At 37.1% G+C, this 20,063-nt stretch overlaps 1 protein-coding gene across 1 annotated transcript in view; it reads right to left on the bottom strand.

Moving 5' to 3' along the window:
* The window catches only part of LOC145678768 (uncharacterized), a 66,734-nt gene that overhangs the window by 28,119 nt on the left and 18,552 nt on the right, over window positions 1-20,063 (bottom strand). The window contains exon 5 of the mRNA XM_081749302.1: window positions 4,982-5,066. Within this exon, the coding sequence (XP_081605428.1) occupies window positions 4,982-5,066 (85 nt within the window). The remainder of the gene's footprint in view (window positions 1-4,981; window positions 5,067-20,063) is intronic.

Genomic DNA, 20,063 nt, shown 5'->3' with positions numbered 1-20,063 from the left:
CAAAAATGCGGGAGAGCGGTAGAAGTTAGGGGGGCAGATCCAACCAAAGATCCATTTCATCACCATATTATTGTTCATTTGCAAGCTTATCGTGAAAATTTTAGGGGAGCAGTAAACATTGAGGAGGAGCCCGGCCCCCTAGATCCCCAGGAATACGGGCCTGGCAAGAACCACAATATAGATAATCACAAGTTTAATTATGAATATCTTCATTGAATCTTCTTCATTGAATTTTGCACGCCTGGCAAACCGTTCCCAAGACAAATGTGATTGTTCAATTTGAAGGTGGCCACACAGGATAGTGATATTTGAATAACAATATAGTCGAATAGGAGTGTCAAATACATTTTATTAGCCTATAGGCCCCAGGGGTAAAAGTGAAGGAGAATGCGCGGACGCCGTACCCCACCTCGAAAAAAAGTTAAGGCGTCCCCCAGTTCTGAAACAAACTATAATGGGTATAGATAGGCAGGGGAACGGCGTGGCGTTATGCAGCTACCTACCGTCCTCCCATCCTTTCAGATCCACTTTTACCACTGGTTGGCCCAGTATGTCAAATGGGAGGCAATTTGCATGGTGTAAGACGCCATTACCCTTCACACCCCTCCAAATAATTGCCCTTATCTTGCAAAATGCATTTTGAACTTACTATTGTGTTGGGTATCCAGGAGAACTCCCTGATATCAAAACTGAAGCGTCTATCTCAAGAAATGGTTCTTCAAACTTTCTGCAAAATCTGTTCAATTTTGAAATTTTAACGCTCATAATTCGAATACGCTTGCGATCGAGGACTTATCCAGGTTGCCTAACTTTCATATGTAAAAAGGCGTCGACTGAGCATAATATCGAAACGAAGTCAGAGAAATATCCCGCGACCTTCTCTAGTTAGTACTTAAAAATTCATAAAACCATAAAGCTTGATTTTTTCTATAATGAAAAGAAAGTATTCAGACCCTATAGCTTCACTTGAGAAACGCAACCACTCATGTAGAAATCCTTTTTCTAGTCCGGAGTTGCAGTGACCCCGTGGTAGAGCATTGACATCTTGTATGCGGGGTCACTGGTTCGATCCCAGCTTAGTCAGGTGAGCTTTTTGGTGGACACACACCATGTGTGTGTGTGGATTTTCTAAGAGTTTCTCTTTGTGCTCCTACTTTCTCACTCTACCATTTAATTCATTCTTATCATCACCGTCTCGTTTAACTTATATCGCATAACCGAGAGACATGAATGTTTTTTTCTGTAACGTCCTATCATTGTGCTTCGAAGGAAAGATAGAAGGTGATGATGACAACGAATGAAATGGTTAAATGAAAGAAAGGGAGAGACCCGGAAGAAACTCCACTCATGGTTTCTTCGCCACAAAGTTCACTTGGCGCCAGCTGGGATCCAGCCAAAAACCTGACCCACCAGAAGTGAGTGATCTATGTCTAGCTCTTATTGATCCAATATTCTGACGAATATTGTCCGTGAATTCCGATTTGTAAGTGGTACGTTTACCGCTTGCGGCTTCAACATAAGAATAAGGAGCGGAGATGGAACCCATGCTTGGGACGCTGAATCTATATCAACAAATAATTTCTTGTTATCGCTTACCGTTTTGCTCTATGTAAATTGAAAGTGTGATGAGGGGCAATGCAGAATGACTGGATGAAGTAGCTACAAAGATTGGAATAAGTCACTGTTCAATTTGTAATATTATCCACGCTGTGCTCAGATTTCGGAATGTGTGTGCCAGGATGGTATCACGCCAGTTGATAGATGAACTGAAGCAGCGATGTGTTGATGTGTCACGAGATTTTGCTGCGCCATAAACGAGAAGGTAGTGACTTTTAGAAGAGATTCGTTACTGGGTATGAAACATGGGTGCACTACTACATTCCGGAAGTAAGAAAGCGAGCATGCAATGGCAGTATCCATTATCGGACACAACCATCTACAGGGAAGTTAGTACTTTCTTCTGGGACCAAAAGGGTGACATTTGGAGCGTTACAGCATAGGGAACGCATAGTCAATAATATATTGTATTCCGATCGCCAAAAAGGTCCTAAACTTACTATACGACGTAATACGGACTTCTGAAAACAAATTTCCTCTATAACATAACAATACTCGGCCTCATACTACTGCCTGTGCAATGGCTGCGATCATTGAAAATCTTCATTTCATCCTCCTTTCGTACCGAATCTCGCCTCAGTGGTGAAAGGCACTAAAGATAAAGAAGTTGCAATCTGATGAAGAGGTATAACGAATGGTGTATGACTGGTTGCATATCCAATCAAAAAAATCTTTAGAGCCATTGGGACACTTTGGAAGTAATGGGAAACTTAGATTGAGCGTAGAGTGGATTATGTAGAAAAATGAAATTCATTTGTTCCATGCTCTCTCAATATTTTCCTTTTTTAAGTTTTAAAGGTTTTCTGACACCTCGTAACACTAGAAAATTGTTGTTTCCGTAAGTACCGGATATGGAAGTGGAGATACGATTTTAACAACCGGGTCCAAGAATCTGAGAAATTTTAATAACCGTTTCGGACGAACTAGGTGAATGACACTATTGAGTAAAACAATAGACCCGTATGCTCTGTCAACGATCAGACTATGAGCGTACGCAGTGGAGACAAGGGGACAATCGCTTTAACCTGCATTTTCGAAAGGTGTTTGGTTGTTTCAAAACGCTTTTACCCAGAAACACACATGAAGGAACATTATATTTGGTTACACCTACTAGAATATTTAATATAGACCTATTTAATGTAGTCCACAAAGATATACAATATGCCTGAATAATAACTGTTTTGCATCATGCGTTATGCGCATCAATGTATGTCGGGCTTTTACCCCTTCCACTGCCTTGGGAAAATCCTGCGGGTGTTTCTGGATAAAAGTGTTCTTATTCGGAACTGTTATTATCTTAAGGTGTGCATAGTATCAAGTATGAACCAGTACTAAAATATAGCGTGAAATTGTTTTGAATATATGCCACTATAAAGAAGAATCACAGAATTCATACTTGAGCTTATTATTGTTGAAGATCGTGTTATATATGAAGTACATCAATCAAGGTTTAAAAGCAAATACTTGCAAAACACATGGAGAAATGAAGTAGGTTAAATATACTAGTAGATTTTAATAAAATTAGCTGTAAATAGCTTGGTAGGTAGAACACCTCTGGCGCACGAGATCGCTGGTTCGATCCCACTTTTCACCAGGAAGACTTTCTGTAGGACCCATAGTGTGCGTGGATTTTCTCGGATTTTTTCCCACTTCCTCCAGTCCACCATTTCGATAATCATGATCACTGCTTCTTTTAGATTCAGACTATAATCGTGGAATATTAAAGTAGAAAATTTCAAATAGCGCCTTCGGCATCCTAACACCCGTGCTAATCGCGTAGTTTTACTCGCTGCGAGAATTTATGCAGAGTCATTCTGACGCGTAATTACTAAAAAGTTCGACTAATATATCTTTCCTGCAGTAGTCAGGCCTTTAGTATGACGCTAATCATACGTCAAAACGACTCTGCATAAAGGCCTATCTCAGTTTCCTTATTCCACTTGGATTGTGGAACAAATCTGTAAGTAAGGAACCTAGTAAAAGTTGGTGATAGTTTTCATTTAACGTAGCCATGTTTGGTCCAGAAAACGCTGGAATTTTAGCCATAATGAATATCATCCCGGTAGCCATTCCAAAATTGTAGGGGGTTCGGCTGAAGTTAGAGGGGACTCGATCCAACAATATTATAGTTCATTTGCAAGCCTACGGTGAAAATTTTAGGGGGGCCCGGCCCGCCTAGACCCCCCTTGATACGGGCCTGATGATTATGCCATCTAAAGTAAAGTTACGCTAAGACATTCAGCTTACAAAATATATGCACTGGGGAACACAACTTACAAAATACCTGCACGGGAATATAACTGACAAAATACCACGCTTGAAGGAACTGAGTCTGTTTTGTTGAAATGATCGGATTTGTTTAATGGTTTTGTATTTGGATACTTATTCTTAATTTGCACCTTAGAGACATCTAGTTATAGATAAACATATATCTTTGTAATTTGCAAAGAAAATTTTACCATGCAAGTAGTTTTCGTTACCCCTAAATGCAGTTTGAGTCGAATTTTGCCCAAAAAACGCTGGAATGTTAGCCATGATATTTAAGCCATTAAAGTAAAGCTGCTCCAAGGATTGCAACTTCGCCTATAAAATAACATTTTTGAACGTACTAAGAATATGTTTTGTCCTATCCACCTGGGTAATGATTTTGTAGTTGTACACGTATCCTTAATCTGCACCGTAGAGGCAGCTAATTATAAAATAAATGTATAACGTTTAACTGCCGTTTTCTAAGAAACTATTACCATAGAAATGATATGATTTCCCCCTAAATGCAAATTGAGTTGCTCTTTGACCAAACAACAAGGGGATTTTAGCCATGATATATTAAATCTCTAAAGTAGAGATAACTTTACACCAAGGATTACATCTAAGCGTATAAAACACCATTTTTGAACGTACTGAGAATCTGTTTTGTCCAGAAGATGAAATTTATGTAATGATTTTGTATTAGTATAGGCATTCTTAATCTGCACTGTAAAGACATCTAGTTTGAGAGATCCACATAACGTTTCATAAGTTAAAAATCACTTTTGATCAAAGAATATAATTAATTCATATTTTAAAGCAGGCAGTATTGAGTAAAATGGAAATAAAAGCTCTCATTTCTCTTTGTTGTAAATCATGTATAAAATGCGGCCGTGTCTAAACACTTTTCTATCCGTAACTCATGTGGCAACATTGCATGTATCGCAATGAGCTCTGCCATCTAGTGAGAAAGTTTTACCCTAAAGGTGACTAGCGATCCAGCTTAAAGTACCATTTTTGCAATACTCCATTATATTATTAACTTTATTAATTACTTTACTTATTTTATAGAACATTATAGTCTTTCCGTAAGTAATGTAACAATGTGAATGCTTACTATCATGAGAATTGAAGCCCAGAGAAAACTCGTTCCTATGTAGATCTTCCTGTTTGGCTCGATATAAGCACCAACACTCGTATCCCTAGAAATAGAAACATGCAGCTCATTTGTACTAAAAGCAAAAAATTGTTCAACCTCATTTCACTGTACCACTGTCAATCGGGAATACAGAAAACAATTAGATCCTTGTTATATAAAGAAAATAATCTTTTGAGTTCAATTTCTAAACATGTTAATATAGAAGGGATTGAGGAAATATTTATAATTGGAAAATAAAACACATTTCATGTACCATCCCATAAAGTGCATTTCTTTGTATAAAAATATACGGAAAACACGTTCGATTTTTTAATTAGGGTTTCCAACTCTGTAAAATAAAAAAAACGGCACCCCTCAAAATTCCCTATGATACAGAAGTGTAAAGTATTTCTGTTCGGGCCATCCATGTGAAGGAAATGTACTACAGTGAACAAAAGTGCATTAGCACCTGTATTCAGCATATCCTCAGTACGTTCACTAATAAGCTTAACAGATACATTGTGCTATAAATGAGAAACTGACATCGGCATTGATCCTTTTATTGTATTTACCAATAACTGCCACTTCTTTAAAATTATCGAAACAGATGAACAAAACTGTATTAATCTTTACGTGACAATTTTGGATTTAGAAAATGAAATTTATTCTTTAACTTATACTTCAGCTACAGAAAATTGCTTTAAGACGTTCTTTTTCACTCGCAATAAACGTATAGAATTCCTTACAAGTAAATTTCAAACTATCCTGTCATCCCTTTAAAATTAAAAAACAGATGAACAAAATATTTTAATCATTGATAGATGGTGAAAGGTGACAGTTTCGGATTTACAGACTGAAAATTGCTTTTTAATCTATACTTCGAACTAGATGAAATTGCTTTGAACTAGGTTCTGATTCGAGCTTCATTCCATCGCCCGATTACAATCGCTTCCTTGTATTATCACTGAAGCTTTTCAGTAGTCAACCTGATTCTTACCCCATCACGAAGTCGCGGTCGGAAAGAGGGATTGCCGCTGTCGAAGGTGGCAGTCCGCCGGAGGCAGCCGGAACCCGTACGCGGTGGCAGGACGATCTACTCGTTCAAAGTTGCCGAGGCGGCAAGCGGTCGAAAATAAAGTGCCCTTGGCCGACTCGTTGCCGTCTTTTGCCGACCGTCAGAGTCGGCAAAACAGTTCGAAAGGCCTCTTTCCGACCCTGTGCCGACTCCTTATTCCGGCCTTTTTTCGGCGGCGACTGCAGCATAATTGCTATACGCCTACTAAAGGAATACTAACCATCAATACTCTGTATCCGAGGTAATAATTCACCACCAACAAGAACTATATCAGAGTCAGAATTGACCAGTTATCAAAAGCATGGAACTGGAAATGTCATCCTCATCAGAACTTCTCAGGTATATGTACAGAAATCTCTTTGTGCTAGGATAACCAAGTGCATAAGACAATTGATTCACAGACACATCAATTCACATTCAAAATTAAACTCTATTAAAACTCTTTTTAAGTTTGATTTACGAGATTTAATTATTGTACTTCTCGCTATACAGGGTTTCCCAAAAGTAGGTATACACCCATGTATTGATCAAAAATAACATTCTAGTTAATCGGTTTATTTGCTTCGGCTCTTCCGAGCTTAAAATATAAACAAAAGCTTATTAATAAACAAATAATAAAGAAACTAAATCTACCTGACGGATAACAATAACAAATGATATAAAATGCAATACTATAATGTTTACCTACTTTTCGGTCACCCTATACAGCCAAAAATTAAAATCTAGAATTAGAAAAGTCTCATATATAAAATTAAAAGCTGAATGTAGTAAAAGCTAATTCTAATAAACTAAACCATAATAACAATTTAATAACTAAAATTATAAAGCTTAACCCTTCAGAGGTCTCGTTACGGTCTTAAAGATTGTGCTGAAGAATTATGTTGCATAGATTACAGGTCACTTCGCCCGTCTACCTATCACCTTCTACACCTTCGTGTGAACTCGTCCCCTACATATATAAACTTATTGTTTTCCTTTAGCTCTAATAAGTTCCACGTAATAAAGCTTTTGTTCACTAACTGGTCTTTCCTCGAGGTAAAATAACCCGGTCAAAAAGCACCGTGAGCGATCTCTCGCATTACGTAAAAATAGTACTGTTTTGTAACAATTTTTTCTAACCTTGTTCGTTTATTTTAATGTATTGCTGCCTTCTTTGTGAATTTAGTGGTATTTCTGAATGATGAATGAACGTAATACATGGGTGGCAAAGAAGAAAAAGAATACAAGCCACTTAGATAGCGTTGACAAATAAATTTTATGACGTAAATGTGTTGGTTCAAATGAACAAAATTCTGGATTTTCTGTAAGCTATAGAGAAGTGCGGCCGATTTCAAGGATATTATTATTATTATTATTATTATTATTATTATTATTATTATTATTATTATTATTATTATTATTATTATTATTATTATTGTCTAATATACTTATTAACAAACTCGAAGCAGTACAGAAATGTTTTATATGACTACTATGTTATAAAATGAAAAAGGACTATTATTTACATTAGTATGAATATTGGTTCACTTTTTGGAGACTTCAATCTCTGGCAGAAAGAAGAAATTTTATGGATGAATACTTTATTCAAATGATATTGGATAATAAATATAGTAGTGGTTACTGCTTGGAAAATATAGGAATAAGAGTGCCGTGTTATAGTGTAAGAAGTCAGTCAACATTGGTAGCACTAAATTCAAAACGTGAAATATTGAGAAGAGTGACAATGTCTTATAACAGTTTAAAATGAACATATGTTGGAAGAAACAATAGAGCAATTATTTTATTTTATTATATTTTTTTCCAAAGATTAAACTGTTTTAAACTCATGACAAGGGTCTTGATTTTATTATTTTTATGTATCTTCAGAATATCTTTAGTTATAACATTTTATTCAAAGAACCAATATTTTATGTGGAAATGTGACAATAGGTAACCAGGATCTTTTACATACAGGATACGAAATTTTAAGTACAGCTGGCTCATTATTTAAATGATAGTTAAATTAAGCTTTAATTTCCATAGTTCTGTTAATAGTATTTTATGATATTGACTGTATCTATTTTAATCTTATTTTATAATCAGCTTTAATCTTGTAATGTGAATATATTAAACTTCTGACAAGGGTCTTAACCTACTAATATTCATTCTATATCACAAATTTTCTGGTCTGTTTTAAATGATTGTATAATAGTCTTAACACAGTGCTGTATTTTTTCCAATGAGCTGTTCACGGTACTGAAAATAAAGTTATTATTATTATTATTATTATTATTATTATTATTATTATTATTATTATTATTATTATTATTATTATTATTATTATTATTTAAATGGTCTGTCTGAAATAGAACTCAATTCTATGTTGGATTCCGAGGATGAAAAAGATATCATGATTGAACTACTTGTTAACAACACAAATGTTGAAATAGGTTACCCAAGATTATCTGTTCTAATACAAAGGAAAAGATGACAAGACGTTATGGAACGTACGAGTAGTAATTGCCCCACTCTGCCTAACTTTTGATTATCCTCAATGAGGGGCCCCAAGGCCAGGGGTCAATGACCTAGGGGTACTTAGGACCACCCCCTCTAAATTTTGGCAGGGGTACCTTGGCCCACCCCCTAAATTTTGGTAGGGGTACATAGGACCACCCCCCTTAAATTTTGGAAATTGCCAAATTTAAAAATTTGGTATGGTAGCCTAGGACCATAGTATGTACCTCTATCAGTATTGGGTGTCGATGTCGTTCCCTTTCATGGGTAAAAAATTGCCAAAAAGTCAAATTTCGGGGGTTTTTGACCTAATTTATCCCCTTGGATGAGGTCCTATTACCTTATATAGTTATATGGGCGTATACAAGGGTCCATTCCCTTTCATAAGACATGGGTATATTAATGCACCCCTTGAAAAATTTGGGAGGGGTACCTTGGCCCACCCCTTAAATTTTGGAAATTGCCAAATCTAAAAATTTGGTATGGTAGCCTAGGATCATAGTATGTACCTCTATCAGTATTGGGTGTCTATGTCGTTCCCTTTCATGAGTAAAAAATTGCCAAAAAGTCAAATTTCGGGGGTTTTTGACCTAATTTATCCCCTTTGATGAGGTATTATTACCCTATATGGTTATATGGACGTATACAGGGGTTCATTACCTATCATAAGACATGGGTATATTGGTGCACCCCTTTAAATTTTTGGGAGGTGTATCTTGGCCCACCCCTTCAATTTTGGAAATTGCCCAATTTAAACATTTGGTACAATAGTATAGAACCCTAGTATGTATTATTATAAATTTGGGTGGTCCACTTCGTTCCCTTTTAGGGGTACAAAATTGCCAAAAATATAAACGTAAGCAATACGTTGTACCACGTGTTTGTTCTTTTGGCCCAATTTATTTCCTTGGATGAGGTCCTATTACCTTATATGGTTATATGGTTATGTATAGGGGTCTATTCCCTATCATAAGACATGGGTATATTGGTGCACCCCTTTAAAAATTTGGCAGGAGTGCCTTGGCCCACCCCTTAAATTTGGAAATTGCCCAATTTAAACATTTGGTATAATAGTATAGAACCCTAATATAGATCACTATAAATTTCGGTGGTCTATTTCGTTCCCCTTTTAGGTGTATAAAATTGCCAAAATATAAACGTAAGCAATACGTTGTACCACGTGTTTGGTTTTGACCTAATTTATTTCCTTGGATGAGATCCTATTATCTTATATGGTTATATGGTCATGTATAGGGGTCCATCCCCTATTATAAGACATAGGTACATTTGTGCACCCCACGGGAATGGTATCTTGGCCCGCCCCTTAAGTTTAGAAATTGCCAAATTTAAACATTTGGTATCATAGTACTGGACCCTAATATGTATTACTATAAATGTGGGTGGTCCACCTCGTTCTTTTTAGGGGCCATTTTGTTCAGCTTTAGGGGTGAACATGGATACCTTGGAATCGTCCCGAGTTCAATTCTTGGAAATGTTGAATTTAATGTCCCCGCGAAAACGATGGTGATGAAAAATGGTGAAAACATGAACTTCCTTGACTGAGGATTGAAGCAGGGACCTCATACACTAGAGACAAACGCTAAGCGACCGTACACGTGTGTTGATTACTATGCAATGGTCCCGAGTTTGATTCTTGGTGTTAGTTTCAGGAAATGTTACCGTTCCCTTGAAACGATGATGAAAATGAGAAAACATCATAAACTTACTTGCTGGCGGATTGAAGCAGAGACCTCACACATCAGAAAAAAAACGCTGAGTCACCGTACTCCATTCAGTGCGAGCAGTTTTGCGTATGAAAAAAGAACATGGACAGATTATGTTACATTACTACATATTTCTGCTCGCATAGAAGTTTGTTATTGTGAAATCGCAGAATGTGCTTTTACTACATCAGCATTTTTCTCAGCTGATGGACTTTTAAAGCTCAACTTTACATTTATGTCAAAGACAGTTTCATAACATATCGATGAGTGTTACATTTTTTCAATCAAGTTTAAGGAAAATGAATCACATTTTAGATGTGGTAATTTGAATGTCGTATTAAACTAACGAGTCAACGGTATGATGTCATGATCAAAATTGCGATACTAGATGTCGTAACAATTGATGTGTAAGGAGAAAACGTGAATAATGTCACAACCAATCAGATTGCTTCTTACATCACGTTTCGGCTCATGATACATGATGAAAGCTGTGTTTTCATTGGTTCTCCGTGATGTCATTGATTCATTTCCTCGTTTCTGGTTGGCTGATAGTGTTGTCACTTTATAGTTGAACCGTTTCAGACCTAAATAAAATTCTTAATTTCATTTTCAAATCCTACTTCCACGAAGATCGTGAATGAACGTAGGTGTACCTCTAGTGACAGCGTGACTTTACTCCGTTCCTTGAATTTGAGGTAAGTATCAACCGTGTTTCTTAATATCAATGGAGTGCTTTTGCATGAGGATAACATTGTTATCACTGTTTTTTATTTTAACATGAAATATTTAGCAAATGGAAGAATAACCCTCACTTACTTGACCGGAGATCCCACACATTAGAAGTAAGCACAAGAAATTTATTGATTTTGGTTTAGCGTCCTTTCAGTAGTGAGGCTAGGAATACAGCTTAATGTTGAATTTGAGCGCATACTGGGTGTTGAACCCGGGCCACATCCCACACATTAGAAGTAAGCACGAGAAATTTGTTGATTTTGGTTTAGCGTCCCTTCAGTAGTGGGGGGCTAGGAATACAGCTTAATGTTGAATCTGATCACATACTGGGTGTTGAACCCGGGCCAGATGTGCGTAACGCTAACCACTTAGCTCAGTTTCTGAAAGTTACGATTAACGTAAACAAAGAAACTACGCACGAATTTGTTCCCTACAACGTGAGACGTGGACTTGCAGTTTAATGTGGGACCTGATCTCCCGCCGAGAAACGAATTCGAGTCTTTCCTTCCTTAGCTCGAGAAAAGCAAGCGCATGAGATTTTGTTTTCGTTTCATGTTCGTTATACGTTTTAAAGTTCAGTGTCAGAGGAAAAATGCTTACTACAATGATTCTCTTAGCACGCTTAGAAAAACAATTTCATTCATTCTTTTTATCACTACAGAAAGTTAGGTCAGTTACATGTTGGTCCCGGGTTTGATTTCCAGTATGACGACAATAAAACGTTTCAGTAGTAGAACTATTTGAGATATGATAATTCTTTTAGGATTGATCGTGTAGTCATTTTGATAACGTAGTGATCTCTGAATTCAATTTTAATTCGTGCTTTTTTTCGTTTTAGATATTTGTTTTCTTTGCCTATTCCTTTTTTGCTTACCTTACCTTTTTCCCTATTTGAATATGGCTACTTCTGGCTTTACTGTCTTGCGAGAAATCAATAGACATTATCGGCGTTTTAATCTTGAAGGACGAATGCTGGAAATTCAAATTAATGCTCCGGCCAGTGGGACCGATATTGTTGAATGGGTTCAGGCCTCCTTTCAACAGATGTTGGATTACTTATTGGAAAATGTTGACGAATCATCGATGGTTGGATTATCGATTTTATCTCATGATGAGAAGAACAAACCGTTTTATTTATCTTTTCGGCGTGCAAGTAATTTGACACTGGAGACTTTATGGGCTTCCTTTGATCGCATCCTTCAAAGTAACGATAGTTTTCTCATGAACGAACCGTTCATTGTACATTTTCATCATGTGGATGTGCCCCGTGGATTTGGGAGAATGCGTCGAGGTCTTTTATTAAACGACGAGTTACTAAAACGCAAGACTGGCATTTTACGAGTGAAAAACACCGACAAGAAATGTTTGGCTTATGCGATTGTGATTGCTATTGGCCTAAAGAAATATAAGGATACAAATAAGAAACTGTACAGACAATATCAGAACCAGAGCAAGTGTGTCGTTCTCCCAGCCGTACATGAACTTTTGTCCAGATCATCAGTGAATTTAGATCATGGGGGATCTGTGGAAGAATTGCGACAATTGCAACGCTACTTGACCAATTATAAACTTACCGTATACACTAGCTTTTCCGGAGAAGATATTCTGTATGAAGGGCCGGGTGGCGAAGACAAAATTCCAATCAATTTAATGTGCATCAATTCACATTATGATATCATCATATCATTAACGTCGGTTTTTTCTACTAAGTACTATTGTGCTGCATGCCACAAAAAATATGAACATCGCACTGCACACGTCAAGAACTGTTCGGCCATGTGTGAGAAATGTTTGCAGAAACCACCATGCAGTAAAACCAATACGGAGAAACAGTGTTCAGAATGCAATCGTGAATTTTATGGTGAAACATGCTATACAAATCATCTGACTGTACCATACCATAAAGGCCAGCCAATATGCAAGATGGTAAAACAGTGTTCCAAATGTCTACGCATTTATTCGTTTGTCCATACAGGGGAAAGAAAACATCATTGTACAGATTATTTTTGTAATGTGTGCCATAAACACGTTACGTCTACTCACCAATGCTACATGAAGCCTGATACAACTCAATTAAAACCTGGAGTTCCATCAGTGTTACATGCCAAGAAGGCTATGATTGTTTTCTATGATATCGAAGCCACACAGGATACTTTCTTCGATGAAGACACGTTTATTCATAAGCCCAATTTACTGGTGGCCCAACAAGTATGTTACAACTGTGTTCAAGATGAAGATATACATCATCCGTGTGAAGTTTGTGGACAGCGGGAACATATTTTTCAAGATGATCCGATCAATGCCTTTCTTGCGTATTTACGTCAACCACGACCCCACATCAAACTTATTGTATCTTTGGCACATAACTTTAAGGGATATGATGGTCATTTTATTCTTAAATCTTTAGTGGAAGAACATGAATTGAAACCTACCTTGATCTTGAACGGAGCAAAAATTTTAAGCAAGAAAGTGAATCACTTATCGTTTATTGACTCCTTAAATTTCATGCCAATGGCTTTAAGTAAATTATCCAAGGCATTTCATTTACCGGCGACCAAAGGATATTTTCCACACTTTTTTAATACTGCTGCAAATCAAGCGTATGTGGGAAAATTACCGGACATCCATTATTATGGTGCAGATGAAATGAAAGTGGATGAACGAGAAAAATTCATGACATGGTATAACGAACACCAGAACGATACGTTTATTTTCCAAGAAGAATTGGTGAACTATTGTGTCCAGGACGTCAACGTACTTCGAATGGCTTGTATATCTTTCATGACCACTTTTGAACAAGAAACTCACGTCAATCCTTTCCTGGAGGCTATCACTTTGGCGAGTGCGTGCAATTTAGTATTTCGACGAAATTTCTTAAAACCCAATATTATTAGCATTCTCCCTGCACGAGGATATCGTCACAGAAACAATCAGTCACGGATTGCTTTGCAGTGGCTTGCCTACATGGAAGAAAAAGAGGGCCATCCAATTCTACATGCTGCGAGAGGAAAAGAAGTTTATGTTGCTGGTTTTCATCTGGACGGCTACTACCAAGATCCCGACACTAAAGAGGAACACGTGTATGAGCATGCCGGCTGTTTTTATCATGGCTGTCCTCTATGTGTCCCTACAGGCCGTGATCAGCCCATTTATGAGAACTCCGAAGAAACGATGAACTATCGCTACGAGAGAACACAGCGTAAAATGAAGTTATTACGATCCATGGGATATAAAGTACATGAAATGTGGGAATGTGAATTTCGTCAAGTGTTAAAATCCAGTCCAGCATTGGCCTCTTCTTTAAGCACACATCCTTATATGAATAAGACACCATTAAATCCAAGAGACAGCTTCTATGGTGGCCGTGTAAATGCCATTAAATTGTATCACGTCGCAAATGAAAATGAAGGCGAAGAAATAAAATTCTTGGATATCGTTTCCCTGTATCCTTATGTGAATAAATGTGGACGGTATCCAATAGGGCATCCACGAATATATCTACAGGGAGATCCAGAAATGCCCGACATTCAAGATGTCAACGGATTGGTCAAGTTGAAGATTTTGCCTAGCAGAAATGTGTTTCATCCAGTGCTGCCATTTCGCTCAAATAAGAAGTTGTTGTTTCCACTTTGTGCTGCCTGTGCCACAGCATTAAATCAAGATTCTGAATGTACACATTCGGACACTGAACGAAGTCTAACAGGAACGTGGGTGTCCTATGAAATTCAAAAAGCCATTGCACTTGGGTATCAAGTCATTGAAATTTACGAAATTTGGGATTACGACATCACCGTATATGATCCAGAAACCAAGACTGGCGGATTATTCAGCGAATACATTAACACATTTTTGAAATCGAAGCTGGAAGCTTCTGGTTGGCCTGCCAATTGCGTCACCGAAGAAGAAAAGCAGCAGTATATTCAAATGGTACAACAACGTGAAGGCATAACTTTGGATGCAGCAAATATAATTTCAAATTCAGCACGTCGTAGTCTTGCAAAACTCTGTTTGAATGCCTTCTGGGGACGACTCGCTATAAGAGACAATTTCAGCCAAACGACCATCATTAATGATCCCAAAGAACTGTATCAAAAATTAACTGCTCCAGATATAAAAGTCAACCAAATTTTACCTGTTAATGATTCGTTGTTATACCTTTATTGGCAGTATGAAGATGATGTTCCAGTACAAAATCACAATGCTAATGTTGTCCTTGGAGCATTTACAACGTGTCAAGCTCGTCTGGAACTCTACAAATATTTAGAATTGCTGCAAGAAAGAGTACTATATTTCGATACAGATTCCGTGATATTCACGCAGCGACCATCAGAGCCCACAATAGAACCAGAAGTATTTCTTGGTTCAATGTCAAATGAACTGGAATCAATTGGACCAAAAGCATACATTAAAAAATTCGTGTCTGGTGGCCCAAAACAATACGCCTTGGAAATCTACAACCCCGAAACGAAATCAACCAGTTATGTATGCAAAATTCGTGGGTTTACACTCAATTATACTGCAAGTCAAAAGTTAAATTTCAATAGTCTGGAGCAAATGATCATAAATCAATCGAGTGAAAAAATCTCCATTAGTACGCCGCACAAAATTTACAGAACCCACGATCATCATCTTGTCACAAAACCTGAAGAAAAGAAGTACAGTTTCAACTATAAAAAACGCCGATTAGTACCAGACACATACGAGACATTGCCCTATGGGTATAAAAAAGCCAGAACAGAATAACAGCCATATTTTTCCCTAATCCCACCAACATCACCTCCCAAAGACGGGCAAAGAATCAAGACGGTGCACGGGACATGCTTCAACGATACAAGAGCGGAGACAAACTCAGATGACATCACCTTGCAGAAACCAGTGGAGAAAAAAAAGAAGGAATTCAGGTACGTCACATTTGCTTTTCTTTTTCTCACATCACTCTCTCTTGAACAGTTAGTTTATGTTAATAATCTGTTTTTCTTCTTTCACAGGAAACAAAATAAATATTACCATGTATATTCATATGTTTTATTTTCTCTTTACAGAATTTGTACCCGTCACGAACACGTCTTCCTTTGAAGAAAAAGAAATTCTGTATTCTGTTTCACATGCTAAAATAAATGTACAGAAACATGATTCTGTGTTTTATTTCACATCCTAAAATCAAATTCTTTTCCTGTACTGCGATTTCAATTTCTTTTTTTTCTGAATCAGTTTACCGGTAAAATAAATCAATGTTTTACGGGAAAAAAAAATCAAACTAAATTTTTGTTTCAGAAAATTTTTTGTGTACGAAAAAAAAATGTGTACAAAATAAAATTCTGTTTCAGAAAATTTTTGTGTACGAAAAAAAATGTTTTCAGAAAAATTTTTTGTGTACGAAAACAAAATTCTGTTTCAGAAATTTTTTGTGTACAAAACAAAAACTGTTTCAGAATTTTTTTTGTGTACAAAACAAAATTCTGTTTAAGAAAAATTTTTATGTACAAACAAAATTCTGTTTCAGAAAAAAATTTGTGTACAAAACAAAAATCAGTTTTCGTCACGAAACTGCTCCGACTAAATGAATCGATTCATTCTGATAGTGTTGGCAACACTGGAAAATTTCGGTAAGTATCGCCCAGGCACTGAGTTACAGCGAACACAACTAGATTCGAACCAACAACCTTAAATGTCTGATTCATCTCTAAATACAGCCAACTAAACAATAAGATTGTGTGTATACGCCAATGCTTAGCACTGAGTCAGCAAAGGTTTTTTCTTCAAGGTCAAAGTTGCACACGAAGTAAAAAGATGACAACACAGATCTTCTATCTTTCTATATGAAACATAAACCTAGTGTAACATAATCTGTTCGTCTTCTTTTCATACGCGAAACTGTTCGCACTAAATGGAGTACGGCGGCTCAGCGCTTGTCTCTAACGAGTGAGGTTCCTGCTTCAATCCACAACGAAGTAAGTTCATGTTTCCTCCTATCATTTTTCATCATCGTTTCAAGGGGACGTTAAACTTAACATTTCTTAAACTAACACAAAAAATCAAACTCGGGAACATGACATAGTAATCAACAAACTGAACTTCTCAATGGAGTATGGTAACTCAGCTCTTATATCTGATGTTTGAGGTCTCTGCTTCAATCCGCAAGCAAGTAAGTTTATGATGTTTTCTCATTTTCATCATCGTTTCAAGGGAACGGTAACATTTCCTGAAACTAACACCAAGAATCAAACTCGGGACCATTGCATAGTAATCAACACACGTGTACGGTCGCTTAGCGTTCGTCTCTAGGGTATAAGGTCCCTGCTTCAATCCTCAGTCAAGGAAGTTCATGTTTTCACCATTTTTCATCACCATCGTTTTCGCGGGGACATTAAATTCAACATTTCCAAGAATTGAACTCGGGACGATTCCAAGGTATCCATGTTCACCCCTAAAGCTGAACAAACTGGCCCCTAAAAAGAACGAGGTGAACCACCCAAATTTATAGTAATATATATTAGGGTCCAGTACTATGATACCAAATGTTTAAATTTGGCAATTTCTAAACTTAAGGGGCGGGCCAAGATACCATTCCCGTGGGGTGCACAAATGTACCTATGTCTTATAATAGGGGATGGACCCCTATACATGACCATATAACCATATAAGATAATAGGATCTCATCCAAGGAAATAAATTAGGTCAAAACCAAACACGTGGTACAACGTATTGCTTACGTTTATATTTTGGCAATTTTATACACCTAAAAGGGGAACGAAATAGACCACCGAAATCTATAGTGATCTATATTAGGGTTCTATACTATTATACCAAATGTTTAAATTGGGCAATTTTCAAATTTAAGGGGTGGGCCAAGGCACTCCTGCCAAATTTTTAAAGGGGTGCACCAATATACCCATGTCTTATGATAGGGAATAGACCCCTATACATAACCATATAACCATATAAGGTAATAAGACCTCATCCAAGGAAATAAATTGGGCCAAAAGAACAAACACGTGGTACAACGTATTGCTTACGTTTATATTTTTGGCAATTTTGTACCCCTAAAAGGGAACGAAGTGGACCACCCAAATTTATAATAATACATACTAGGGTTCTATACTATTGTACCAAATGTTTAAATTGGGCAATTTCCAAAATTGAAGGGGTGGGCCAAGATACACCTCCCAAAAATTTAAAGGGGTGCACCAATATACCCATGTCTTATGATAGGTAATGAACCCCTGTATACGTCCATGTAACCATATAGGGTAATAATACCTCATCAAAGGGGATAAATTAGGTCAAAAACCCCCGAAATTTGACTTTTTGGCAATTTTTTACTCATGAAAGGGAACGACATAGACACCCAATACTGATAGAGGTACATACTATGATCCTAGGCTACCATACCAAATTTTTAGATTTGGCAATTTCCAAAATTTAAGAGGTGGGCCAAGGTACCCCTCCCAAATTTTTCAAGGGGTGCATTAATATACCCATGTCTTATGAAAGGGAATGGACCCCTGTATACGCCCATATAACTATATAAGGTAATAGGACCTCATCCAAGGGGATAAATTAGGTCAAAAACCCCCGAAATTTGACTTTTTGGCAATTTTTTACCCATGAAAGGGAACGACATCGACATCCAATACTGATAGAGGTACATACTATGGTCCTAGGCTACCATACCAAATTTTTAAATTTGGCAATTTCCAAAAATTAAGGGGGGTGGTCCTATGTACCCCTGCCAAAATTTAGGGGGTGGGCCAAGGAACCCCTGCCAAAATTTAGAGGGGGTGGTCCTAAGTACCCCTAGGTCATTGACCCCTGGCCTTGGGGCCCCTCATTGAGGATAATCAAAAGTTAGGCAGAGTGGGGCAATTACTACTGTACGCTATCCTACCCTAACTCATAGGACGAGCGAATGTAATTTAACATGTCGTTTATCTGTAGTGAAATAGAGAGAAAATGCAGCAAATACATTATTTGAGGCATGTACTGTATTTCTTACGAACTCTATGTTGTATGAAATAGATCCATATGCTAATCAAAGGATTTATAAAATAGTATTGCTGTTGTTTACCGAGAACATCGACCCGCAATCAGAAGAACAGAGAAAACACTTTGTGCTTACATTTTATAATTCTACTAAAGGAGCAGTGGACACTGTAGACGAGATCAAAGAACGTTGTTCAGTGAGTAGAACATCGGAACGACGGACAATACTATTTTTGTTAGTCTACTAAACAGTGGACTGAACAGTTTTATTGTGCTTGGAAAGAATAGTGAACTGGAATATAAATAGTTTGTGAAAAAGCTTGAAAAAAATTACGGTGAATATTTGGGACGACATCTTCTAAATAAAATACATCATCTGAACACAAAACATAAGCTTCACAAAATAACAGACAGTTCAGAAATTAAATTAACACTGCTCCACCACCCACTAACGACAGAAATGCTCTCGGAAAATGGTACCATTGTGACTGGAAGAGAAACAGGAAACCGAAGACAAATTGTCATCAGTGTGCATATCTGTAGAGAGCACACGATCTCTACATGCAGTTGTAATTTCCAAATATTTACTCAGGTAATGACTTTGAATATATTGGGATGAAAATAGCACTACAAAAGCACAGGAAATCTACTTTCAATCCAATCGTAAACATATCTCCGGTAAATTTCACTGCTCCTGGAGACTTTAATCCGCCTTACCAACACTTGAAATCTCTACTGTCAACGAGTAAAACGGTCTAAAAATCTTGATTCTTAAGTTGAAGCTGACCACTAGTGAAACAAAAGCAAATTCAAGATGTTAAGTTGTGATCAAAATGTAGTATATATACTCACTACTACTAACTGCTTTTTGTGCTTACTATTACTTTCTATTATTTATTTACAATGTTCTGAGTTTAACATGTTACAATTATCCATCGAGACTTAGGAAGATGGTGATAATGAGATCAATAATAATGGTGCAATCACGGAAGTAGGAGAAAACGAGAAAAATTCGAGAGAACCTGAGCACACGGGTTTTCAAACCACAAAGCCC

The sequence above is a fragment of the Thermobia domestica genome, chromosome 1 (genome assembly GCF_964235325.1).
Source record: "Thermobia domestica chromosome 1, izTheDome1.hap1.1, whole genome shotgun sequence".
Lineage (NCBI taxonomy): Eukaryota > Metazoa > Arthropoda > Insecta > Zygentoma > Lepismatidae > Thermobia > Thermobia domestica.
Note: the sequence above shows the minus strand (reverse complement) of the source record. Positions and strands in the feature narration are given on the sequence as shown.